The 26,443-nt window shown below is 37.9% G+C and overlaps 3 protein-coding genes and 2 long non-coding RNA genes across 5 annotated transcripts; 2 read left to right on the plus strand and 3 right to left on the minus strand.

The window, feature by feature from the left end:
• Window positions 1-1,992: 1,992 nt before the first annotated feature.
• Window positions 1,993-7,642, minus strand: LOC147497960 (UPF0481 protein At3g47200-like). Its single transcript, XM_086560812.1, has 4 exons — window positions 6,394-7,642; window positions 4,467-4,621; window positions 2,839-3,076; window positions 1,993-2,238 (listed from the first exon to the last, which is right to left on the minus strand). Exons 1-4 carry the CDS (start codon window positions 7,183-7,185, stop codon window positions 2,008-2,010), a joined length of 1,416 nt encoding a protein of 471 aa, XP_086416938.1. The 5' UTR covers window positions 7,186-7,642; the 3' UTR covers window positions 1,993-2,007.
• An 837-nt stretch (window positions 7,643-8,479) lies between these two features.
• LOC147497961 (uncharacterized) lies at window positions 8,480-11,546 on the minus strand. Its single transcript, XM_086560198.1, has 3 exons — window positions 11,415-11,546; window positions 9,351-9,758; window positions 8,480-9,243 (listed from the first exon to the last, which is right to left on the minus strand). The coding sequence occupies exons 2-3, from the start codon at window positions 9,723-9,725 to the stop codon at window positions 8,605-8,607; spliced, it is 1,014 nt and encodes a 337-aa protein (XP_086416324.1). The 5' UTR covers window positions 9,726-9,758; window positions 11,415-11,546; the 3' UTR covers window positions 8,480-8,604.
• Window positions 11,547-16,175: 4,629 nt separating this feature from the next.
• On the minus strand, window positions 16,176-17,666 carry LOC147497962 (uncharacterized). Its single transcript, XR_015194176.1, has 2 exons — window positions 16,839-17,666; window positions 16,176-16,755 (listed from the first exon to the last, which is right to left on the minus strand). It is a non-coding gene; the product is annotated as an uncharacterized LOC147497962 (long non-coding RNA).
• A 1,788-nt stretch (window positions 17,667-19,454) lies between these two features.
• On the plus strand, window positions 19,455-24,999 carry LOC147497963 (cytochrome b-c1 complex subunit 7-2, mitochondrial-like). The gene is made up of 4 exons (XM_086560199.1): window positions 19,455-19,633; window positions 19,709-19,866; window positions 20,009-20,056; window positions 24,692-24,999. Exons 1-4 carry the CDS (start codon window positions 19,540-19,542, stop codon window positions 24,758-24,760), a joined length of 369 nt encoding a protein of 122 aa, XP_086416325.1. The 5' UTR covers window positions 19,455-19,539; the 3' UTR covers window positions 24,761-24,999.
• On the plus strand, window positions 21,124-21,897 carry LOC147497964 (uncharacterized). Its single transcript, XR_015195338.1, has 2 exons — window positions 21,124-21,294; window positions 21,396-21,897. It is a non-coding gene; the product is annotated as an uncharacterized LOC147497964 (long non-coding RNA).
• Window positions 25,000-26,443: the final 1,444 nt, after the last annotated feature.

Genomic DNA, 26,443 nt, shown 5'->3' on the forward strand with positions numbered 1-26,443 from the left:
TGGCAGTTCAATAGTTTCAAAACTTGTAATCAAACCAATGTAAAGGTTTGAATTAGTCTGGGCTTTATAAATGTATTTAAGGTGGAGGAGAAGGGGTTTGTAGATTGGAAAGACCGAGTTCGTTTGTAACGAACTGCTTACGTATCTAGCTCTCACTTCTGGGGGGAGAGTAGAATCAGGTCTGGCGTAGTTCATACAGGGAGTATTTATAGTTGTTGACATGAGGATCCACACAACACGTGCACTAACAAGCATAGATGTATGGTTGAGATTGAGAAGGAGTGTATGGATGGTGTTGGTAGGAATTCCGTAATGATAATGAGTGATTACAGTGGTTCGTATTTTGCGGTAATGGATTGTGTAAGTATGGCTTTGGTAATGATTGCATCTAGATGATGGATGATGCCATTATATGGAACGTTCTGCTTAAGAGTGTGCGAGTTGAGCTATTTTGGAGCGATCAAGTAGATCGGGTATGCGAGTTGATGATGTGAGTCGCTATAAAACTAGTTCGGAGGACGACATGAGGTTGGTATGGTATTTCTGTTATGCTGGACACATGCCTGATATTCTTAAATGAGAATACCACTCCCTCGTAGTGTTGATGACTTGATGGACAATTAAGAATACCAAAAAGCCTGAACTTCATTCTTTCTAACCATTTCCTTTGGCACTGAGATTCTAACAGTTTTATTGTCCCAACTTCCAACACAACAGCAAAAGGACACAGGTTGGATGAGACTGCACGCTTGAGACTGTTGATACAATTGTTCCCCTCACGTCTTGCATCGCTGTGGCCTTCACTTAGTATGAGGCAATGACTCCAAATGAGGAGAGCCTATTCTCTCCTGCCGTTAGAGCGCACTCTCTAACAACCGTCAAAGCAAGGCCCAAAATTTCGATATCGGTTCATATATTGGTGTACCCAAAAACCGATATATATTGGATATATCGGATATATCCATTTTTTTTGTGACCAGTCCAAACTATTTAAAATATCAAAAATATTGGATATATCGGAAATATCGGAAATATATTGAAAATATCGGATTTATATTAAAAAATGGTCAAAAAGTCAATCGATATATATCGATTATATCAGAAATATCGATTATATCGGCGATATAAAGTTTCATATCGGAAATTCTGATATATATCGGAAAAAAAGGGGTTCAATATTCGGTAGATATATGTCGAAAATATCGATATCGGTGTACTAATTTACCGAGATATATCGGCGATATATCAGATATATCGGCGATATTTTGGGCCTTGCGTCAAAGTAGATATTGGGATATATCAAGAGGCTAATACAACCAAAGTAGTCAGATGACGCCAGTCTACATAGTATTTAGAGAAGAGGGGAAAAAAAAGCAGTCTGAGCTTGTCGTCGATTTGGCGGTACATAATAAATTAACCTGGTTTAGATGAAATTTGAGATTTAAATTGGTTTTGCAACAATCGCTGTTAAGAATAATATAACATGAATTGAGATTTGTGTCAACAAAAGTTGTATATTCTCATCTTGGGAATATGTAACAGTATATATGCACTGTCTTTTGTATAAAAGCATCTTCAAAAAATCCGACACCACTGATAGAACTATTGCTTTCATCACACAAAAAGGAGGAACTACCAGTTCCATTATTATCAAAAACAAAACTAAAAGAGAAGACTTGTTAATTTTGGCGGGATCATAAGTTTTTTCCCTCGTTTTTGGGTTTGTTTGGTTTGCCTCCACCTTTTAGTTGGAAAACACACACCCATTCGAGTGTCTTTTTGGACGGTTACTATTTTAGTGTGGCTCTAATTCAAGGAGATAATCCCTTAGCCCAAAGGCAATACTACGGCGAGTCACTATGTATAAAGTATAAACTATAACTTAGCTTGCGATAAATAAATAAGTAGGGATTACATTACATTTCCTTGTTCTTCCCCATAATTTTTTATATAGTTCTTCCCCATAATTTAATTTTTTATATTAAATAAAAATCAACAGTACAAAACTTAAGAAAGAATAGTGAATAAGGCCTGTAAGATGGTGAGAATTAGCAGCAAAGCGGCAGCAACAAAGGAAATAAATGCCCATGGAGTGTTGAAATAATCACTCTTCAAGGTATTGATATACTTACGCTTCAAGTCCGCTCTAAATCTGCGCCAATCAGTTTGATAATATGCATTCACTTGTTGACATAGCTCGGCAAAATAAAACTTTGAAAATATTGTTGTACCCGAATAAAGAAAACAATGAGAGACAAGGACAGAAGTAACAGGTAATAACTAAGGCGCGGATTAGGCTGTCCTTAAGGAAAGATTTTGCCCCTTCCAATGGTGCAGAAAGGCAGCAGTGGCGTCTTCTTCACAGGATTCAATGGTTAACAGTAGTTTGACTTTGCACTAGAACAAACTACCCTCTAGAACGGCAGTATAACTCTCTCTGGAGGCTGACAGTAAGAAGAGAAGAAGAATAGGATGGGGTTGAGTTCTGTTTCTCTGAAGGTGTGAGTTGCTGTTTTATGGGGATACTCTATATGGACGCAAGGTCTTATATTTATAGAGGTAAGGTGGTCAGTTCCAGATAGGATAAGAACTCACACTTCCACTCTAAGTCGATTTCAAACTCTAAGAGATAAAGACTCATCCTCAAACTCTAAAGAGATAAAGACTCGTCATCATCCTCAAACTCTAAAGAGATAAAGACTCATCCTCAAACTCTAAGTCGGTTTCACCAACAGATAAGAAGAAACCAACTAGACACCGAAACTAGTATTTAGAAATACTCCTAGAGATTCCAACAAATATGACACCCTTGCTAATCTTTTTTATGAAAAGAAGAACTTGTTCATCATCACGCAGAAAGCTGTCCATAATTCCTTCTCGGCGGAGTAATCTGACATCCTTATGGGAGCTGATAAGGCTATCAAGAAGGACAATATATGATGAGACTAATGACGCATAATCATTATCAAATTGCTCCAAAGCAATCAGATTTCCAAGAAGACAACTAACAGTCTCCTCAAAAAAGAAAAGAGGGATTTTAAACACCCCATCTTCACTTAAAGTGATATCCAACAGACTATCAGCAAAATGTGATGCTACAAATCTCATCCCAGCATTTCCAAGATTTGGGATTTCTTGTTCGAGGTTTTGAAAAGATTTGGGTTTTCAGAAAAATGGAATAGGCTAATTCTAGCTCTCCTTAGCACAGCTAGGTTGTCTATTTTGTTGAATGGAGGTCCTATTGGGTTTATAGCTCCAAAAAGAGGTTTAAGGCAGGGGGATCCTCTTTCCCCGTTGTTGTTTGCGCTAGCATAGGACTCTTTGAGCAGGGGTCTCAACATATTAAGGGTGACAGGCTTAGGTTAAAGGGACTGCTAGCCCTACTCACTTTTTGTATGCAAATGATGTCATTATTTTTAGCAAAAGGGATGCTAGAAGTGTGACCAACATAGCTGAACTTTTGGAGAGATATCAAACTTCTTCGGGTCAAAGGATGGACAAGAATAAGAGTAGGATGTTTGTTGAGGGTATGAATATGGAAAAAAGACATTACTTGCAACATATTTTTAATATTCAAGTGGGAGCTTTACCCGAGAAATATCTGGGGGTGCCGTTGATCAAAGGTAAGGTTACTAGAGTTGTGTTAGCTCCCCTGCTAGACAAGATTAAAAAGAGGATTACGGGTTAGAGAGGAAAATTATTATCCTTTCAAGGGAGGAGTACGGTGTTCTCATAAAGTCGGTCCTATCTAGTATTCCGGTGTACAACATGGGAGTCTACAAGTGGCATGTAAGCATTAAAAAAGAAACTGAAGAACTGTTAAGGAATTTTCTCTGGACGGGCAATTCAGCTACGAAAAGACTAGTGACAACCTCGTGGGGAAAAGTTTGCAAACCTCAGAAAGAGGGTGGTCTTGGTATCAGAAGATTGAAGGAGTTAAATTTGGCTTTGTTAATGAAATTAACTTGGCATATAAGGTTTAATGATGATGATTACGCTGTTTTCATGAGAAAGAAGTTCTTTACTAGAGATGGGAGTTGATAATGATAGGGCTTGGCACACAACCTGACCTCGGGCCTTCATACCCATGGGATAACTTAGTATCGCTATTGTCCCCCACTTAACCACCCATTGGGCTTGGGCCACATCTTGGCCATGGGTGTGGGGTTTTTATCCGAAAAGACCTCGGTACTAGTTAGTGAGGTTCCCACTTTATCAACCCATGATGAACTCATTTCTTCTCCCATGTGGGACTATAAGATTTCAGGTTCACAATACCTAACAATCTCCACCTTGAACCAAAATCCAAGGATCTTCATTTGTTCATCATCATTGCACGATATCATGCCAGACTTTGTAGGTGTTGAGAGGATTAGCTCCACCTCGAAGATCATTCCATGTCGTTGGATTCCACTCGAGGTACACTCTCTCGAGCATCCACAACTTCCAAGAGCGCCATAATGTACAGGGGCGCAACTCCATCTGAGTTGCGCCATCGTTTGGCAGCTCTACCTTGAATGACTTCATCTTCAAATTCTACATGATCTGTGCCATTTGTCCGAGCCGAACCATCAGCTCTGATACCATTTGTTAGGGCCTGGTACACAGCCTGACCTCGGGCCTTCATGCCCATGGGATAACTTAGTACCGATATTGTCCCCCACTTAACCACCCATTGGGCTTGGGTCACATCTTGGCCATGGGTGTGGGGTTTTTATCCGAAAAGGCCTCGGTACTAGTTAGTGAGCTTCCCACTTTATCAATCCATGATAGATGAACTCATTTCTTCTCCCATGTGGGACTATAAGATTTCAGGTTCACAATACCCAACAGATAAACTACTATGCAAAGTCTACTATATGGCCATGAATTAAGTGGGCTTTGCCTGAAGTTTCTTGCAAGGCTCAGTGGATTTTGGGTTTAGGTGAGAAGGTAGATCTATAGAGAGACTGTTGGATCGGGGACCGATCAATTCAACAGAGGCTACAATTACAACCAGAGGTTCTTAAGGGTTGTAGAGCTAAGGTTAGCAGTATTATCTCTGATGGGGCATGGTATATCCCTCGATCTCTTCAAGACATTCTTATGATTGCAGGTTTTAACTTAAATCAGCTGCCTATTATCAATGGGGCAAACCATGCGATCTAGAAGCCTGACCAACAAGATCAATTTTCGGTTCAATCTGCATTTGAGTCAATTAGAAGGAAAGCATCAGGCTCTTGGTGGTGCAAACATTTGTGGCACAATTGGTTGCAACCAAGATCTCAGGTACTGCTTGGAAGTTATTGAGGAACTGTGCTGCTACTGATGAGTCTCTCCAAAAAAGAGGTGTTAAATTAGTTTCCAGATGCTACATGGGATGTAATGCGGCTGATACACTCCAACATATTTTGTGGGATTGTACAAAGGCAAAGAAGTTATGGGAATGGGCTGGATTTCAGTTTGGATGTAACGACAATTTTGCAAATTTTTTATAAGCACTCAGGTTACATAGAAGAAGCGGTTCTCTCGTTAAGCAGTTGTGGGTGTCAGTGGTATTAGCAGGCATGGTCATCAACTGAAGAAGTAGAAATCAATGCATCTTTGAAGGGGAACAACTGAGTCTATGTCAAAGAAAAGTACAATTGAGGACTAATATCCATTTCTCTTACTACCTTGCTACAGGTTAGATGAAAAGAGGGGGTAGTGAGTCTCGTATCTTGAAGAATTGGGGTTTGCAAGACAAGCCACGGAGGGCACCTAGGATCAAGGATTGCAAATGGTACCCACCCGAGGGTGACATCATAAAAGTTAATGTCGATGGGGCTTCTTGTGGTAATCCTGGCCCTTCAGCCCTTTAGAAATTATGAATGTGTGTTCCTAGCATTTCTTTGCAGGAATATTGGGCATCAGACGAATTTCATAGCTGAATGTTTAGCAATTTTAGAAACGGTGGAGTATGCTATTAAGAGAAATTGGAGGAAGGTCTGGGTGGAGTTAGACTCGACATCTGCAGTTAATGCTTTTAGAACTTCAAGTGTACCTTGGTGTATGAAGCAGAGATAGCAGAGATGCATAGAACTCTTAGACTACTGCAAATTGACTCCAATTTGGAGATAAGCCAATTTCACAGCAGATCAATTAGCAAAGTACTCAGTCAGTTTGCAAGACAATGATCAAGTTATTTTTATTGTAAAACCCTCATGGATAACCAAATGGGACTATGGGAGGTTCCAGAGCATGTTTATTATAGGTTTTGTTAAGTTCTTATAGTGCTACTTTGTGCGTAGAATGTAAGTAACTCCTCGTGTACTCGCCCCCCTCCCCAACCACTTTTCATCAATACAAATTTTTGCTTACTGAGAAAAAAAAAAGTTCTGTTGCAGATTCGATAAGTTGATCCCCATATCATACGCATAATCTACTACCTCCATTTGCCCAGTAAACTGAAAGAAGTGGTTGCGTAATAACAGGAGGTAGTACGTCACGAAAGAAGTACTGCACGTATTCTTGAAGGAAAAGATCGCCACCTCTTGATTCTCTAATCATGTCAAACAATTGCTCAAGAACGAAGAAAGGAAGTTGGTTTTCGAGTAGTATGATGTCGTGCTTCAAACTACTAAGCATCCAACTTGTAACATATATTGGATCATTGTTGTCTCTCAACTCCACCCTTCCATAGTTATAGAATAGCTCAATGATAAAACAAGCATCAAGTAATATCATTTCCACAAATTCATTACTAGAGAGGCCAATGGGCTCTGCATAACAAGCACGAATTTGTACCTCCATTGCCTGGATGGCCTTGAGAAAGTCCTTCAAGCATTCTTTTGGTGCTGACGTTCGGTATAGAAGGGCATGCAAATACCAATTCTTCTGCTCTTCCATGGCCTTTAAGCATTCTTTGTCACAGTGGAATGGGCCGATTGAGACAATCTTAGGTACGTAAGCTTCTTCTGAAAGTATACGTAGGCATTCTAGGATTCTATAGATGCAGCATTGGGAGGAAGGAATAGGATGGATCTTCCCTCTGATACGGTGAAACAAGTCTTCATTTGTAAAGGTATTTTCATTGTAGACTTCATTATTATCGATTGTAATCGAAATATGGTTTAGCCCGTTTAGTTCCTCTCCCATTTTAGTGGACCTTGAAATTGCAATTGTGGGGGAAAAGAAAATAGTAAAACAGCGTCTACAGTATAACATCAATTAATAAGCACAATAATTATTGGGCCAGAAAAATCAAACTGAATTCGCCCCAAGATGATTTAGACATTTAGTAGAGAAAAGTGGTGCAGTTACACACACACACACTCCTCCCTCATTTCGTTATTAATGAAAAGGTTATGGTTTAAGATAGACCACAGCCTCAAGATCTTACATATTCAGTTCCTTGTACATCCTCCACAAATAAATGGAGTTCTTCCTTCTTAACTGCCTAAAGTTAAGAATACGCTGAGTATATATAAATATACAAAGTGACAGGAAATAATAGATAGATTTATTAGATCCTCGCATTTTAGATATACAAAAAAGTAACCAGAATCAAATTAAATCTTTTTTGTTCACTTTTGCAGATTCTCAACAAGACATCCCTGATGTGTGTGTGTAGAGAAGAGGTGTGACATAATATAATGCGGCTGAGAGAGGAATTACCTTCTTGGAGATGGGTAGCATAAATTAAATGGTTATGAATGGATAATTGTTGCCCCTCAAACTAGCTTGTCTTGGAAGAAATTTTGTTCTTTAGACTGTTCCCTGCAGAAAGCCAATACATAGAGAAGCTAAGACGAATTGGTCTTCCACTTCTCATCTTGTCCATTTGTAATATAAGAGAAGCTTCACCAATTGACTTCATAAGTCCTTCAAAAAAAAGAAGAATCTTCTTGGTATGTATACTATTGACTGTTACTAGGTGACCTCACTCTTTAAATTATCAGTTAAAGACTTGTTTACATTGAAATAAAAAACAGAATGAAAACGACTAGTAGGGAAAGAGATTCTGTCCGGCATGTTTTTTCGATTTTTACATTCAAACGGAATCAAATATCTTGTCCAAGATTCAAAGTCATCTCTGCATTGGAACCCTCACCTTACTTTTTACCAAAACAGTAACAAAAAGGGGAAATTAAACCTACGTGGAGGTGAAAAACACTTGCATTGGGAATGCTCCAATGGACTCTCAGCCTTCCTATTTTCATCTCTCGTCTGAGAATCACTTGTACACACTAAGGACCTATTTGTTTTTTTGGTTTAAGTTATAAGAGGGTCTTATAAGTGGGTCTTATAAACTGGTTTGTTTTTTATTTTAAGTTCCTCTTATAAGCACTTGCAGAAAAAGAAAAAACAAACATACAACATCTTATAGATGGTTATTTGACAAATTTAACCCTGCTTTGCATACCATTACATAGTACCAATTCACGTCTAATTTCATAACCACTTAAATGATAATGCATTGTCATATGCATAACTAATTAAATATCACATTACAACATAATAAAAAAAGTAGATTTCATAACCACTTAAATGATAATGCATTGTCATATGCATAACTAATTAAGTATCACATTACAACATAATAAAAAAAGTAGACCGAGTATGTTTTAAAACATCCCCACCAAGTTAAACTCCCATGCTAACCAATCCCGTGAGAAAAATCTTCTTATCCTCCATATCCTCCAATTCAACTAAGGCTTTCCTAAACTCCTTATTTGCAGCAAGTTTCACCATTGCACCCATATACACATCCATAGTCATCTGCTCATTTTCTTTTAGATAATTCAGAATACCCATGCATATAGACATAGAATAGGACTCCATGTTCTTCTTCACTTCAATCCTTTCAAGCTCCATATGTGTCACTAGATTCTTCACCACACCAATTAACTCTTGCACACCATCAGATTCCTCTTCATCAACTACCTTCTTCCTCTTCTTTTTTGAACCATCACTAGCAACACTACTAGTTCCACCTTGTTCAAAGTGGGGGGTGCTAGGTTGTGCGCTAACAGGAGGAGTATTGATGTGTACATTATCCCAATAGGAATCAGTTACCTCCACATCTGGGTCTGGAATTGGAATGGTATCATCATTCACCATATTTGAATCATCGTCATCAATCACCACATGATCATCTGGCAACCCAACCTCCCCAGTAGCATAAGCAGCATCCCCCGTCGCCAAAGTGCCCTCAAACAACTTGTACAACTCTTCTGCAGTACTCATAGGCTTCTTCTTATAGATTATAGCAGTCGGGTTCCTCTATATTAATTTGGACCAAACAAAATAATTCAATAACATAATTAGCACAAAAATAAAAACAAATTTGAATTACTACAAAACAAATTATACAATATAATAGCACTTGCCTGAAGAACATCAGCCCAAACTTCTTCTGGCCAATTAATACTCCCAAGTGCAAAATTGATTCCTCGACCACTCTTGCCAACACAATTCCTCCAAGCCACATACTTCTTTTTCTGCGCATCCCACCTATTTTTGAAAGCCTTTTGCTCAAAGTTTAACTTAAACTTATCATTCAAGGTATCCCTTACGCGTTTCCAGCTAATAGGTTTTAGGGATGAACCTTGGTAACCCTCTTTCGTAACTTCTTCCAAACACAAGTCTAGGAAAGCTTGAGCTAATCCAGGGACATTGGTAAATACATGGTGAACCTTGGCCGCGCTACTCTCAGTACTACCCTCAGTATTGCCCTCAGCCGCATTGTCGACATTATTAGCCATGATATATATGTTCTAATGTAAACAAGCAAGTACCTTAAAAAAAACAAAAAAGAAAAACAGTTCATTAGATTATTTTAGCACTTAGAAAATCTAAATAACAATGCATAAGTGAAATAACTGCTTATTTATAAGCATTAGTTTATAAGCATAACCGAGCCACCGGAATAGGGCTCATGTTGGTATTTTTGTTAAGCTCGTCCCCAAACCAATTAACACCTCTTTTACACTATACTTGTATCTATAGAAAGTAGAAACCAAATTTGGACTGCCTTATAAATTTGAATCCAAAAAAGGTTAATTTATTAATCACAGTTTGCTAAAAAAAAATCAACACCATTACTACACAAATCAACTTATCAGGCATTTTCATTATGTAATGGATTTACGATCAATCCAATTAAATTATTCAAAGATATTATATTAGGAATATATTGATACAAATCGTGAAATCAACTCAAGCGATATATACCAACTTGGATCTTACGCACAAGTCCAACCTATTGTCTTCCCTAAAATTTATATATGCCACTATAAATTAAAATCTTAATGCCGGCATGCCTACTTTAATAAACAATTTGTTAAGAAATGAGGTCGCCCGCTGCGTTTCACAATCGGGTCACCGACATTTCCATGAACAAATAGCTCTAGTCGACCGCATGCTAGCTCCAAATTTCTTTGTCAACCGAGTGAGGATGACTAGCAAATATTAGGTTGCAGGAGCTTCTCAAGATATCTTTGAGGAGTACAAAAGACACATTGGTGGCAGCTTATGTTGACAAGACACTTGGCAATATGTTTGCTTGCACAATGAGCAGACTCCACTTTTAAGAATCTTCTCTCTAAGCAATTACACCTCCATAAGAGTAAAGGCACTTAGGATAAACAAGCAGTTCATCAAGGACTTCTCAAGTCAAAATGACGCTGAAGCTACAAAGCTATTGTCCGTTTATATCGAAGAAAGCATTGCAGCTTATTAAGCTTTTATCCGTGAACAGTCTTAAGTAGTTCAAAGTTCAAACTTCTCTACACATTTGAGAAGATAAGATGACTCATGAAATCAAACTGAAATATTGTTGTTTCTCCCTGTTAAAAAAATGGCTATGACTGGATAACAGAATGCAGGAAAATGAGTACACTAATGCAAGCCAACAATTGCGGGAACTTAGAGGACACATTCAAGGCAAGCCAACAATTATTTATCTTCAATACACATCAAATAAACAATACCCAAATTACCATTTCCAAAAAGAACCAAAACCCAACCTCACTGAAGTGGATATAAATGAAGTGGATAAACTCATACTATTTCAAATATCATAATAGGATCAAGAAACTAGCAACAAAATATATTTCTATTTGTCAAATCCAGCTATCTACAAAAGCAAAATGATAATTGTGGGCTGATTTCATTTTCGGATGATGAAAACCGGTTAACTTTCCAACGTCACTATGAAGTTTAAGCTTTAACCGAGCCACCGAGGGCTGACATATATTAAGGTAACAGCTGAAGTGTTCTTCACTACCGTGTGCAAAATGATCTTCACAAACAGAAATTAATCTTATCATATATTAAGATAGCTGATAGAAATTAACCAAAACCCAATCTTATCATTCACTACCTCGATAGGATTGTTGAAATTAATCTTAACACCACGAAAAGAAAACAAGTGGTGATCTAGAGATACTTACGGTGGCAGTAACAACAGAAATGAGCTCGTGATTGGTGGCAGAACAGCAGCAACGAGCGCACGGTGGAGCAGCAGCAGCGCACGCACGGTGGAGCAGAAATTGAGGCAATGGGTGTTGCGGCTTGGGTTAGGAAGAAATGAGTTTTGAGAGAAGGCAGAAGAGAACGAGGGCAAAGGGTAGTGTGTTTGGGGCGTTTGTGTCTTTTTCCAACTTACAAGACTTACAAAATTGTAGTAGATCTAATTTTGGTACTTACAGAAATTATGCCTCTTATAGACATTTCTAGTAGAATGCCTCTTATAAGAGGCAAAAAACAAACCAAAAAAATGTCAAAAATCACTGAGCCACATCTTATAAGAGGTTATAATACATCAATGTCTTATAAGAGGCAAAAACAAATGGCCCCTAAGAGCATTTGCAATGCAGGTGATAGAGAGGGGGTAGTGAAAACTATCACCTACTTGGGTCCAAAACTGCTGTGCAATGCAGGGTGATAATGAAGGTGATAATTTTCCCCAATTCAAAACGAGGTGAAACCTTCCACCGAGTTTTTCACTGACTTGTTAACTTCGGACGGGATGTTGGATTCCGTCTGGATTACAAAAATCACCAGACGGAATCCAACATCCCGTCCGGAGTCCTAACGGCTAGTTTACCAACAAATCAAAAAGTCGAACGGTCAAAACGGTCAAAATAAAAAACTTTGGTATATATACAACATTTGTTTCATTTCAACTCACACTTCCAACAATCAGAACTTCATATTTCTTCTTCTTTAAAATCAGTTCTTAAAAACCAAATATCAAATGGCATCAACTCAAGCATCTCAAGCAAGTGGTAGCACTCAAGCAAAAGCGAGCTCACTTTAGCATGTCCGATGATCAAGCTCTATGTCTTGCTTGGATAAAAATTAGTGAAGACTCTATTGTTGGTGCTTTCCAAAATGCAAAAGGATTTTGGAATCGTGTAACAAACGAGTTCAATCAAGCACGGGGTCGGATAGGTCTCCGATTCAATTAGCGGAAGGTGGAAATATATTTCAAAAATGATGAACAAATTTGTTGCAATTGTGAATCACGGTGGAGGCTCGACATGCAAGTGGTACAACAATACAAAGCCGGGTAATTACAACGTTGTCAATTTGGAATTTATTAATTATCTTAGTCTTAGTCTAATTATTTCCGTCTTCGCCTAATTATCTTAGTGTATTTATTATTTCCATTTTAGTCTTAGTCTAATTATTATCTTAGTCTAATTATTATTGCAGTTTAATTATCTTAGTCCTAGTGATTATTTTAGTCTAATTACCACCATTTTTTTTTTTTTTGTCCGAGGCAAGGATGACGTACCAACTACAAGAAAAAAATCGGCTTTTTCACTTGATCATTGTTACGTTATACTCAAGGATAATCCAAAGTGGAGTAACGCTTTTTGAGGCAAGGTCAAGCCGCCCCACAAAGGAAAAGGTCGCAAAAATGATGGTGAAGATTCAACTTCTAATTCACCAAGTATTGGTGGAGTTGAATTGGAGGGTTCTCAAGAAATAGAGCGTCCAAAAAGAAATGGAGCGCCCTCTTGGATCGAAGAAAGCCAAGTCCAAAAGGAACCAAGAAAAATCAATTGGTATGTTGGAGGGTTACTTTACACGTTTAGAGGATACATTTTCACAGGATGCAAATGAAACACAAAAATGCTTAGAACTTAGGGAAAGGGAACTTGCATATGGTTAAAGAACTGTGATGGCAAGAGAAGAAAAAAATCGGATTCAAGCAGAAAAAAATCAGGTTCAATTGGAAAAAAATCGGCTTCAAAAGATGCAATATGAAGCTAAGATTTTAGCGACCGATACAAGTGTCCTCCATCCCGATACCGCTTTTATAATCGAGCAACAACAAGCTAAAATACGTGCTGAATGGGGAAGGGCTAGAGGTGGTTCTAGCTCTAACTAAGCTTATGTATTTTAATTATCTAGTATTTTATTTTAATTAAAGCACTATGTATTTTAATTAATGCACTATGTATTTTAATTTCACTGTCTTTTTAATTAATGCACTATGTATTTTAATTTCATTGTATTTTTAATTAATGAACTATGTATTTTTATCTAACTGTTTTTTTTTAATTAATGCACTATGTATGTTCTCATTCAATATAATTATTTTCATAGAAATACAATTACCAATAAAATTAAAATACATTGTAATATAGTTCATTAAAATACAACTGATTAAATACGTTGGAACTACATAGGAAATACATTAGGAAATACATAGGAAATACGTTGGAACTACATAGGAAATACATTAGGAAATACATAGGAAATACATTAGGAAATACATAGGAACTACATAGGAAATACATTAGGAACTACATAGGAAATACATTAGGAACTACATAGGAAATACATAGGAAATACATTAGGAAATACATAGGAAATACGTTGGAACTTAATAGTTCACGTTAGGAAATACATAGGAAATACATTTTCATTTCCATTTTAAATTTCGCCTCCTTCTCCCTCATCTGGATCCGACCAATTTGGATCATAAATTGGTACCGGATCTGCTGTTTCTTCAATGCCAGTCCAATTAAAAACATGTTCAACTAAGTCCTTTTGAAGATTAGTATGTGTAACTTCATTTCTGATCTTATTTCTTGCTTCAATCATCTGATAGACAAAATGAAAACCATCATCTTCCGAAAGAGCGCCAGTATTGTTTCTTTCCTCGACCTTTCCAATTCCAAACTCCACTTTCACGCTCATTCTCAACAATCATATTATGCATTATAATGCATGCCTTCATTATATCTCCAAGAACAACAACACTATGACAACGCTGCAGAGCCTTAACAATATGCCATCGTGCTTGCAAAACTCCAAACGTCCTTTCAACATCCTTTTTTGCAGCTTCTTGACGTTGAGTAAAGATCTTTTCATGCTTATTTCTTGGATAACGAATGGCTTGAACAAATGTGCCCCATTTTGGGTAAATACCATTAGCAAGATAATATCTCATATAATAGTCATTACCATTCACATTAAATGCAACAGCAGGAGCCTCACCTTGCTCTAATGGTTCAAAAACATGAGAACGATGAAGCACGTTAATGTCATTATGCGAACCTGGTAGTAGGCCGAAGAAGCAATGCCAGATCCAACAATGTTTGTCTGCAACCGGCTTCAAGTATCAAAGTTGGTTCCTTCTTGTACCCTACATGTGTTCCAGCCCATCCACTTGGGCAATTTTCCACACCCAGTGCATACAGTCGATTTGATCCAAGCATTCCCCGGAAAACCCTTGCCGCATTTTCAGCTAATATCCTAGCGATTAATGCGCCTCACTTGGTTGTCTCAAGTACTCTTCCTCAAACGCCGTGATAATTGCCTTGCACCAACGCTTCATAGATACATTTGCTGTGGAATCTCCAATTTGTAAATACTCATCCGTTGAATCAGAAGAACTACCAGTTGCTAATTGTGCAACTGCAGCTAGTCCCTTTTGTAACCCAGAAATTGCTTGCCGACCCAATCCATCCACCTTGTCTTTAAAGTAATCGTCGAATGATGCAACAGTATGCAACATATACATAAAAAGCTCTCTTGTCATCATGTACCTTCATCTAAACTTATGAGGAGGCCACCTACAAGGTGTTGTGAAGTAATCCCTCATTATCTTTTGTTTACTGAAATCACCACCATCTCTAAACGTGTACTCTCTGCCCTTCACAGATCCACCGCGTTTGTCTGTATCCACATCTTCAATTTCAATGGCTGCTTGAGTCATTAATGCCCCAGCAGTGGATAATAACTGCAACCTCCTCCTCCTCCTTCGCCTCATCATATCATTATGCTCATCTCTTACTCTTTCCATGTAGTCATCTTCAGTAGAAGTACCAGAAGACGACCCGGTGAAACCAGAAGACGAACTATTACTACTAGATCCTCCCCATAACCTTTGGTTATATGCAATTCTTTCTTCTCTAGACATTTTTCCTATTTTTAGCTTGGTTGTGGGGAAGAAGATGGCTGTGTTGTTTGTTTGATCTAAAAGAAAGAAGAGTAAAACGAAATATGAAAGGTAAGGTCACATATGATAAGGTCACATGTGATACTTCGATTTTGGTCCACTTACCAATTGACAACACATTTTATTAGATTTTTGTTCACTCTCCAAGTGACAACACATTGTATCCAAATGTCTATCCAAATGTACCCTCAATAATTCCGATTTTGGTCCACTTACCAATTGACAACACATTTTATTAGATTTTTGTTCACTCTCCGAGTGACAACACATTGTATCCAAATGTCTATCCAAATGTACCCTCAATAATTCCGATTTTGGTCCACTTACCAATTGACAACACATTTTATTAGATTTTTGTTCACTCTCCAAGTGACAACACATTGTATCCAAATGTCTATCCAAATGTACCCTCAATAATTCCTCCATAAAATTGCATTATTTGGAATAGTAAAATGTGCAGGGAGGAGGGCTTAAAAACCAGACGGGATGTTACATTCCGTCTCGGTCAAAAAAACCCAGACGGGATGTTACATTCCGTCTCGGCATCCCCATACACTATTCCTGTCAGAACCTGTCAGAACTTCACCTTGTGCAAAAATGAGTGATATTCCAAACTAAAAATTTTCTGTTTCAACAAAAACAGGAAATGAGTGAAACAAATATGAAACGAGTGAAACGAATGTGAAACGAGCGAAACGAATGTTCCATTTTTGGAAACATACGAACTTATAAATTTTTAATTTTTTTTTTGCCATAACCTCATTTGTTTTATTGACATATTCATATCAAAAACCTGCTAATATACTTTGAAAATAATAAATAAGACAAACAACAATCATGAACAACACCCAAGTCTAACACAGAAACTCGGTAAAAAAACTAACTTATAATTTCTAAAAAAAATTGGACATAACCTCCTTTGTTTAATGACATATTCATATCCAAAAATCATCAAAGAAAAACCTGCTAATCAAAAATTCATTACAAACAACAATCCCAAACGCCATAAGACAAGTAATGGCGCACAGTTATTACAAACTACAAAAAAATATCTACTGAGACCTCCTCCCCCTACGAGAAGGCTCGGTCGAAGAGCTCTCCCCCCTACGTTGTTGTCGCCTCTGTGGTTGAGCTTGAGCTTGAGGTACTCCACTTCCAGCATTCTCCAACTCTTGCACACGTCTCTGAAGCTGCAAAGTTCGATTACGTTCTTCTTGTAAGCACTCAAAACTACGACGAGAGGACTCCATGAAGGACTCACGCATGGCATAACTGAGAGAGCTGTAGTTAAGGAGCTCTGACCTTACTTCATCCTGTTTAACAAAACAAATGCAAGTTAGGGGTTATAGTGAATACTAATAATAACAAATCATAAATAAATTCAAATCATACTAACCTCGGCTAACTGCTCGAACTGTACTGACAAATCTGCTACCACTGCGGCATCTCTTTGGTAGAATAGGTATTCTCATATCTTGCCCCCGGAAGTAATCATGCTCCAATGCTAAAGGTCATCATCATCAAATATCTGTGGAGTTCTTTGCGGCATCTGAATATCATGAAACACCCTGGGCTGTGACTGTGGCAACTCCACTCCTCCCTGGGAAATGAATGTCGGGCCTCAATGCTCCGAAGTAACCCCTTCAAAATTGGTGCCCCGGTATAACGCACCTAGCAAGAGACCTCGACCAACCCTCTTCCAATATAAGTCATAGTCGCCCGTAAAACTGAAAGCTGATGCGTCTGGCCACTCATTTGGGTTTGCTCTATAGTGTGAAAGAACAGCAGGAAGAATATCAGAGGCTGTCATATCCATAGGTGGTGGGTAAGGTATAACAATCTCTCCAGATACTTGCCGCCAACATCTGTCCCCAAGGTACCATGCAGTGACTGACCCTATAAGTATCATTAAGCGAGAAAGAAACCTTGCTCTATGACACATATATGATAGTCTACGGTACTCAATTTTTCTCTGGAACATCGGGAAAATCCGCATAGGGGGGTCAGAAAGATGAAGGACTCGCCCGGGTTGCCACTCAATTCGACTAGCTCCTAAAAGCTCAATCTGGCGGCGAGTGTTATGAATATTATGTGATAGGTCCCCATACCCCTCTCGCCTCGATGAAGCCCCCATGCTTGAATCGTGGAATCAGGTCATGAGTCTCATCCTCTTCCAACCTCTTCAACACAGGATGCATCACACGAAAATGCTCGTACCACCAATCTTGTCATCAATAGATAAAATACAATATCAATATATATATAAACATGTCAACATTAATAATTAGATAAATAAATGAAATGAAACAATAACTTAATAAATAAGACTTACGGTATAATCCAAACAAAGCCGCTGGAAATTGCCTTTAGCGGCTTTTCGTCTCAACTCATGAGAGGTCTAGCCAGGTAAAGGTATGCCAAGATGGATTGACCCGGTCATAATCCCACATCCTCTCTCACGTGCGAGAGACAGCGCCCATCCACCCGATCGTAAAAATAACTATCAGCATATCCAAATAATACCGCACCAACAAAGTAGAAGAGGAAGGCACGCATATACTCGTGGATCGACTCCTCACCAATATGATAGTCTTTAGAACTTCTCCTTGAGTCTATTCAAATATCTCGAAGTAAACCAACTCATATTTATAGCTCCTCCCTTAAACTGCTCAGCCGATAATCTCAAAAACTCGTCTTGCTCATCATCTTCAACCAAATCAAAACCTTCAAAGAAACTCATCGCCGTAGTAAAAACCTCTAAAGTTTCATCAAAAGGAACGGCATCTCCATAACCAATTGGGATACCCGTGAGCATTGTGAAATCAAGAGGGGTAATCCCAAGCTCACCCCATGGGAAATGAAATGTGTGGGTAGTTGGCCACCACCGCTCAACTATCCCAAACAACAACGCCTGATCATTTTGTCCCAAATTAGAATTCAAAAAACTCCCAAATGGTGTGGCGGATATAATATCGGTAACCGTGACAAAATTAGGATCCGTTTTTGATTTCATACAACGCCACCACGACACAACATTTGAAAGTGCACAACGACTTTCCATAAGTGTACTTCCTACATTCAACAAACCGCAATACGATATAATTACAACTATTTTTTTTTTTTAAAATAATAATGACAAATTCAAACTAAAATAAACTAATATAACCTAATACAAATTCAAACTAAAATAATACGACAAATTCAAACTAAAATAAACTAATATAAACTAATACAAATTCAAACTAAAATAATACGACAAATTCAAACAACAACAAACTTGATATAAACTAACATAAATAATAATAATTAACATAAAAAAAAATCAAAACTTACTTGAGATTCCGCCACTTCGATTTGCTCGTGTCGGACCGATGTTGACGCTAATGGTGGGTGGTCCTCGATTTCAATAACGCTGTGGAAAATTAAACCCAAGTTCAATTTAGTCCTCCTCGCCCACATTCACAGCGTCCTCGACGACGATCCTTTTTGCCCTTTTTTTGGAAATTTTAACATTTCCAAACCATCGGGAATGCTCTTCATGTGGTGAGGTTGGTGGGGATGGGTTGGGGGTGGAGAAGTCATTATGAATGGAAATTTGTGTTCAAAGGTTGTTAATGGAGGCTACAAAATCGAATTTTGGCTGGAAATGAAGTGAAAATGGAGCCCTGCGCTCGTCACATTGATATTGAGCTATCGGGCCGGGATGTTACATCCCGTCTCGTTATAAAATATCAGACGGGATGTTACATTCCGTCTCATATTAAAAACCTCCAGACGGAATCCAACATCCCGTCCGAAATATTTTTTATCACCTCTGCATTGCACAACTTCACCTTGTTTTTCACCGGGTTGGTGAAAAGGGGGGTGAAAAGTGATGAGGTGGCGGTGATAGAGGGGGGGAAAACTATGACTTGCATTGCAAATGCTCTAACACACAAAGAAGTAAGTAACTTGAGCCCAAACAAATAGCCCATACAAATATAAACCTGAAATACCAGATATTTACCGATAAATAGTGTTACAAAAAACCAGTTTAAGAAAATGATTTGGGTTTTCGATTGAGAAAAGAGAAGAGTGTTTGACAAGAGAGAGCAGCCATGTCGAAGCTGATGTCTTTATTGCTTTCACCTGAAAAGAACCCACTCGCCCGCATGCACAAAGAATCCGTCTCCCGTCGCCTCAAACATTACGGTATGCTTTTTTTTGTTTTTTTTAGGGTTTTTAGACATGTGATTAATTGGATTGGTGTTGTGTGTTTTTTTTTAGGGCTTCGATTTGAAGATCTGTATGACCAGAAGGAAGATCTGGATATCAAAGAAGCGTTAGCTCGGCTTCCTCGTGAAATTGTTGATGCTAGGAATCAGCGCCTCAAGCGTGCTATGGATCTTTCCATGAAGCACGAGTATCTTTCTGATGATTTGCAGGTATATTTTTATTGTCTTTTTATTTATTTGTCTAATTTTTAATCTAGACTACATATAAAAGGGTCGTTTTTATTTGTCTTTCTTGTCTGGTCTAAGTTAAAGTTTCAGCTGATAAGCAATTCTCTTGTATTGTTATTCACAGGCAAGGCAGACACCATTTAGGAGCTATTTGCACGATATGTTGGCTCTTGTATGTGGTTTTTAATTTTGTATATATTTTTACGTAATTATATTCTAATTAAGATGTTGACTTCGGTATGCTTTTGTGCATTTTGCTTATGCATCTCTTTTGTTCTTTTTAGTTATGCTACATTACTGTTTTTGACAGCTTTAGATTGTACACTTGCTTATAACTTTCTGAATAAATTCATTTCTGTGGACAACTTACGTACTTATTTATTTGTTATTTTGTCTGGGTATTGAATATGTTAGATGTTAGCAGTACTGTCCTGATATATATAGTTGCTTCTTAATAATACTTACTGGGTAGAATATGGATCTTTGTTTGGAGTTTGAAGAGTCCTAATGCTGTTCAGTGTTCTTTTGTGCAATCATTGTTAATGTTTAATGACTATTAGTGATGTAGAACATTAGTTGAGTCCAAGCCCATGGTTCGAGTCCATTAGTTAGTTGGACACATGTCGTGTTCATATTGGTTTATACTTTCTAGGTTTACTTTAAATAATGGGCTTGTAGTTAGGGTTTTAGTAGTTGTGTTTATGTGTGTGATTTGTGATTGAGAGATTCAATAAAAGAGTGATTTTTAGGTCGTATTATAATTGTGTTTCAATTAAAGTGTAGATTCAATTAAACTGAAGCTTACGTCAGTAAGATCTACATTATTTGGTATCGGAGCTTATTAATTCCAGGGTTTACTATTCACGATACTGTTCACCAAAAACACTGTTCACGAAACACTGGTCATCAGATACTATTCACCACGTCACTGTTCACCCAGGTTACTGTTCACAGCGAATTTTTTTTCTTGAAAAGTCAAATTTTTTTGTGTTATTATGGTGAATAACAAAGCAATTCGAGGTTGTCTTCCATTCATAGATACTCGTATGTCTCGTTTAGAAGAAAGCATGAAAAACATGACACAGATGTTCCATAATCTTATGGAAGCAAAGTTTCTAGTCCAAAGAGAGATGTAACAACCACCTCCACCACCACAGAATAATGGTTCAGTAGCTAGTACTGATGATGCATCTCAGGTTGATGATTCAATCCCTCTTCTGAACCTTTTTGCGCCTACAGATCCAGAAAACAACGAAGAGAACAAAGTTGGCATGAAAGATAACACCAGCAGGGAACCTCCTCTCAATGAGGAACGTGAGGGTGTACCCCTCAATGATGGCGCCGCTCAGCTGTCGACAGGTGTTAAAGCCTCCCTATTGGGCGCTCCACCAATCTTTGATAGGTATGAAGGTAAGTCTCTTTTTGATAAGTACGAAGATCCGATTTGGGAAAATTTTGTGACTCACTTTGACAAACGAAGTAATTTGTTTTTCATAAAAGCACGATTACAGATTTGGATTTCCTTAAAGAAAGTCACATATGTTGGTGAAGTTACAAGCTTTCAAGACGAGCTATTAGTACCGATTTTTTTGGGTGCATTTTCTGGTTATTGTTTTCATAATCTGTGTGCAAGAGCATGTTGTGGATTACTGATTTTAAGCCAGGAAAGCTGCTACAAAGGAAAAATTCATGGTCGGATTCCTTTCAGTTGGGGTATTGACCGATTTTCTAAAGCTTGTGGACGTGGTTCTCTTTACCTGAAGTTTTTGTTGATTAGAAATTCGATGACGAATTTTTTTCGGTTGGGGAGAGTGATGTAGAACATTACTTGAGTCCAAGCCCATGGTTCGAGTTCGTTAGTTAGTTGGGCACATATCGTGTTCCTATTGGTTTATGCTTTCTAGGTTTACTTTAAATAACGGGCTTGTAGTTAGGGTTTCAGTAGTTGTGTTTATGTGTGTGATTTGTGATTGAGAGATTCAATAAAAGAGTGATTTTTAGGTCGTTTTTTAATTGTGTTTCAATTAAAGTGTAGATTCAATTAAACTGAAGCTTTCGCCAGTAAGATCTATATTAATTAGTATATAAGTTATCTTAAGTTAATAACTGTAGACCATGTCTCCTTTGTTATAATCATTGACAAATCTACAGCTGCCCAACTAATTGTTGTCATGTTCAACATCTGCTTGAATAATTTAAAAAATCCAAGGTCACTTCTTGCAACCATTATATCAATCAACAATCGCCTAAGAGGCTTCCAGCCTATTTCGCCCCTCAAAAAATAGCAAATATGTTTAGAGAAAATTTAAGAAGAGGCAACTGCCTCAGCCATAGTGTTGGTATCTGCACTACCGGAGAAATAAAAATATTATGTTCAGAATCTCAAACAGTTCCAACACCTCCACAAGGCCTTGAATTTTTTGAAGAGTCAGATCAGTATTGTTGTAAGATGACCTGTACTTGATTTTTATCTGGATAAAAGACAACCAGAATAGGTTGTTTCATCAAAAGATGATGCACTTTAGAAAATTTGTGCCCCACCGTCAGAATTCAACCATCTGTGCACTTTTAGATAACTAGGTATCGATGAATTTTTGCGACATCATATTTACCAATTAAAAAAACAGTATTCTAGCTGCATTTGTTTTCTGCGAATCTGCGATAGATGCTTTTCTCTCTTTTTTTGCATTATTGGATTTGTCTGGGGGCATGACCAGGGACGGAAATAAAAAAATTGTTTTGTGCCCGATACATGTGATACTATTTCTTTTTGGGAGGATGTTTGGGTAGGGGTTAATCGGTTAACCCACACAAAGAGCAATTTCTTGATATTTAAAATTTGGTAAGCAACAAAAAAACATTGGTGTCGAATTATATGGAAATGGATAATAATGGTGTGGTGTGGACTGTACTAAGAAGAAGATTAATTGATTAGGAGATGGATAGATTTGAGGCTTTCTTAGCTTCCATTTATCAAGAGGGGAGTACTTTTGGGGAGGTGGACTTGGGTGGAGAAAGATGGGTTCATGGTGAAATCTTTCTACTTAGTTTTGGCTAAAAAGTTTGCTTTGGAGGCACTTGGTGTTGGAGAGGTGATCATTAACATTTCAATGTTGCCTATTTTTTGGTTAGCGTATTTGGGAAGGATTGAAACTATTGACAAACTAATCCGGAGAGGCATTAACATTCAATCCTTTGCGCTCTTTCTAAGGGAGAAAAATAGAGTGGGGATCATCACTTTGTGACTTGTTCACTTGCATTCGAAGTATGGCATATATTTTTCACCTCCTTCATCAAACCTTGGGTACCACCTTCCCATATCAAGGATAGAGGGATCACTTAGACGAAAGCCAATTGGATAGTGGGTCATCTTCCAAGTGTATATGTTTGGAAACTTTGGAGGGAGAGAAACTTGAGGATCTTCAAACAAAAGGAGATGGCCTTGCACAAAGTTGTGGAGAAGGTCCTAGAGACATTGTATGATTGAGTTTGTGCTTCTGCGACATTTAAGGGGGTGGAATTTAATGGCTTTATTTCTAGGTTACATTGACACTCTGTATCGGACACGGATAAGAATTGTCGGACACGGTAAAATATCAAAATTCGAGATAAATTACATGTAATATGTGTCCGACACGGACATGTGGATACTATCCGACAAGGAGTTTTTTCAAAATATGGCGTGTCTATGTAACCTAGCTTTATTTGTAATCAGAACACTCTTGTAACATGAGTTGTTCACGTTTGAGTGGTCTAGTAGCTCCTTGCTACTTGAGACTCATTTAATGGGTTTTGTAATTTGATGTTAGCTTCTAACTTGAATGGGAGAAAATGGATTTTATTGATAAAACAAAATCTTGGGTGCATGAACAGGGTTTTTTAGGTCATCATCCAGTTGTGGTTTCCTACTGGGTCATGAGATGATCAAAATTACATGGTCGTAGGCCTCTAGATAAAACAGCCATTTGCCTTGTGTATGGTTTCTTCAGAAGGATTCTAAAGTGGAGGCACACATTCTTTTGATTTGTGTCGTAATTTGTCTACTTGCATTGAAGTTTATAATAATAGCATCAGATCATGGTATAAAATATGAGAACTACTATGGTTCTTGCCCTTGAAAGAAAAGAAATATGCTCACCTGTTTAAAAGAGATCCTTTATGTATGTGGTTACCCATGACAGAATGATTTGAATGTTCTTTTTACTTTCCCAAGACAAAGTTTCTTCTAGAGTATAACCAACTCTTTTTTAAAAGGGATAGGTGCTTAGCATTACACAGAAAATAATATAATAAGCTGCCTCTGCTTGTTTCTTTGTCACTGCTTTCCTAGTGAGCATACATATTTGTTCCATGATAGTCGTTTGTCACGAGAGACCGCAAAAAGTGGTGTCGTATGAGAATGAAATATGTTTTAACTGATCTTCAGCTTGCAGGGGGGTGGGGCAGGGCGGGGCGGGGCGGTGCAGAAATCATCAGACTGTTTTCAGAATTCCATTTGACTGGCGTTTGCATTTGAATATCTTCCCATGTTAATCGAAACACCTGTATGCTAGAATGGGTTTCTTTTCAATTCTTATGCTTGCTATACTATGAAACTCTCTTGGTGCTCTTGATTTGGTAGCCAACTGTAATGGGTTTCTTTTTTCTACTCATTATGCAGTATTGCAGTGTACTTATTACTAATTGATTTGGGCATGCTTTACAATGATTGTTTCGCTTAGATATATAACTTGTCTTTTTTCAACTGTGATGAGTTTCAGCGTTTGTTTTCAGTTTTGATAAAGTTTACTTTATTTCTTTATTGCAGGTAAGGAGGGAGAGAGAAGAGCGTGAGGCCTTGGGAGCACTGCCTCTCTACCAGAGAACCATTCCATAAGTGTACTTCTTGTTATCTAATCATATTCTGCAATAGAATATGGTTAGAAATTTCTGTTAAACTTCATTGAAAGGTCATGAGAGCGTTTTGTGTCACAACTTATTAGCCTTGGAGCTTCTCGATGTTTTTCTGTTACCTTTATAACATTGTTATATTCATTCCTAATAATGTGTATTAAGGATGTTTCAACCTTTGAACCTTTGCCTTTTCTGTTATTTAACAAATGAAATGGTAGGAAATGTCGAGTATCAAGCTGATATGAATGTGAAATGTGTTCTGCTATTTAATGGTCAAAACTCCGCATAGAGTTGGTTGATCTTGGGGAACTTCTTTGGCTATATGAAATAATTGTTCATTTGGCTGAGATGGTCATCACGTGCTATTCTTCTAAGGAAAATTATGGAAAGGGATAGATTTGTGATGCTACATGCCTTGCTAATATGCTAAATATAATTTTGCTATGTTTGTGGTGAAACTCTATTGGTACTATGCGAATGCTCGATGAAGTGAAGTCGTATAACATATTGTGCTTTGAGCTCATTGATTTAATAAACATAAATTATGATGGATTCCCCGTATGGCTTCATGTGTAATTTTAACAACATTCATTGAGCAGTTTTACTGGTAAAGGAATGCAATGTTCTTCAAAATAGCTTGTAACTTCGAGAAGGGGTGCCTCATAGTGTGCAAGTGACCAAGGTTGGGCGACTTTACCAAAAACACTTCTCTTGGATGTTGTTAAGCCATGTATGGTTTCTGACGCCTGCGTAGAACTTGAAATGTCAAGGTAGTTGGTGACCTAGATGCAACTATAACGGTTTTAACTTAACCCCACCTGGTGGAAAGGACGTATGTTCTGGTTGAGTTCAATGTTTGCAGTCTGAGAGCAATTGAACTTGGCTTAAAGAAATGGGTGTGTGTTTAATGGGGTGGAACACAATGTAATCTCAGGGATTATTACGTTCTATATTAGGTAGCCTACTGCCAAACTTTCCATAAGCAAAAGGCACCGGGATATTGAACTGGCTATCGGAACAATTCGTTTTTGGTTGTAGCAGATGATGAGATGTAGCAGTAGGCACTTTTAGTCTTTCAGTAATCAGTAGTGCCCCCTTTCTGGACGCAGAGTTGCTTTTGCTTTTATACCGACTCATACATTCCATTTAGGCTTAGGAATAGGCGTAATCAGACCTGCTTTTTACATATCTCTCGTTATTTGGGTACCATATTCACTTCTTTGGGCTTCTATGGAATCGAGAAATAGGTTTGATTGTGCATCTTTTATATATATATAATATATCCTCTGGATAATTCAAATCGAAGCAAGTGGATTGGATGTCCGACTCGGGCTTATATAACATGACCAATCGATAGACATACTTACTCCCCCACTCGGGCTTATATGTCTCAGTGACGACCATTCCAGATTCTTGAGGTGTACTTCTGATATCAATATATCATGTCTATCAATGTAATGGCCAAGTGGACTGAACATTGTTCTGAGGATGTTTTTTAAAATAGAGTATAACCATTGTGTTTGCGCAGGGACTTGATTTTGCTTTGGGTATTGGGTAAAACTGTACAAGTTTGAGGTAAAGTACAATGATGAGGGCTTTGGTTGTTATAGATCAAATCCAACGAAAACCTTTGCTACCCAGATCAAATACCTTTGTACTAGTACGT

Source organism: Coptis chinensis, chromosome 5 (genome assembly GCF_015680905.1).
Source record: "Coptis chinensis isolate HL-2020 chromosome 5, ASM1568090v1, whole genome shotgun sequence".
NCBI lineage: Eukaryota > Viridiplantae > Streptophyta > Magnoliopsida > Ranunculales > Ranunculaceae > Coptis > Coptis chinensis.

What these genes read in the sequence shown, in the direction of transcription:
- LOC147497960 (XM_086560812.1), bottom strand. Translation starts at nt 7,185, where the DNA reads ATGTTATACTGTAGACGCTGTTTTACTATTTTCTTTTCCCCCACAATT. An exon ending in ATGGAGGTAGTAGATTATGC is followed by an intron (nt 4,622 to 6,393) that starts GTATGATATGGG and finishes ATGGGCATGAAG; the next exon opens with GCCCGAGGTCAGGCTGTGTA. An exon ending in TCAGATGGAGTTGCGCCCCT is followed by an intron (nt 3,077 to 4,466) that starts GTACATTATGGC and finishes TTTTGCTGATAG; the next exon opens with TCTGTTGGATATCACTTTAA.
- LOC147497961 (XM_086560198.1), bottom strand. Translation starts at nt 9,725, where the DNA reads ATGGCTAATAATGTCGACAATGCGGCTGAGGGCAATACTGAGGGTAGT. An exon ending in TTTGGGCTGATGTTCTTCAG is followed by an intron (nt 9,244 to 9,350) that starts GCAAGTGCTATT and finishes AAATTAATATAG; the next exon opens with AGGAACCCGACTGCTATAAT.
- LOC147497963 (XM_086560199.1), top strand. Translation starts at nt 19,540, where the DNA reads ATGTCGAAGCTGATGTCTTTATTGCTTTCACCTGAAAAGAACCCACTC. An exon ending in ATCTTTCTGATGATTTGCAG is followed by an intron (nt 19,867 to 20,008) that starts GTATATTTTTAT and finishes TGTTATTCACAG; the next exon opens with GCAAGGCAGACACCATTTAG. An exon ending in TGCACGATATGTTGGCTCTT is followed by an intron (nt 20,057 to 24,691) that starts GTATGTGGTTTT and finishes TCTTTATTGCAG; the next exon opens with GTAAGGAGGGAGAGAGAAGA.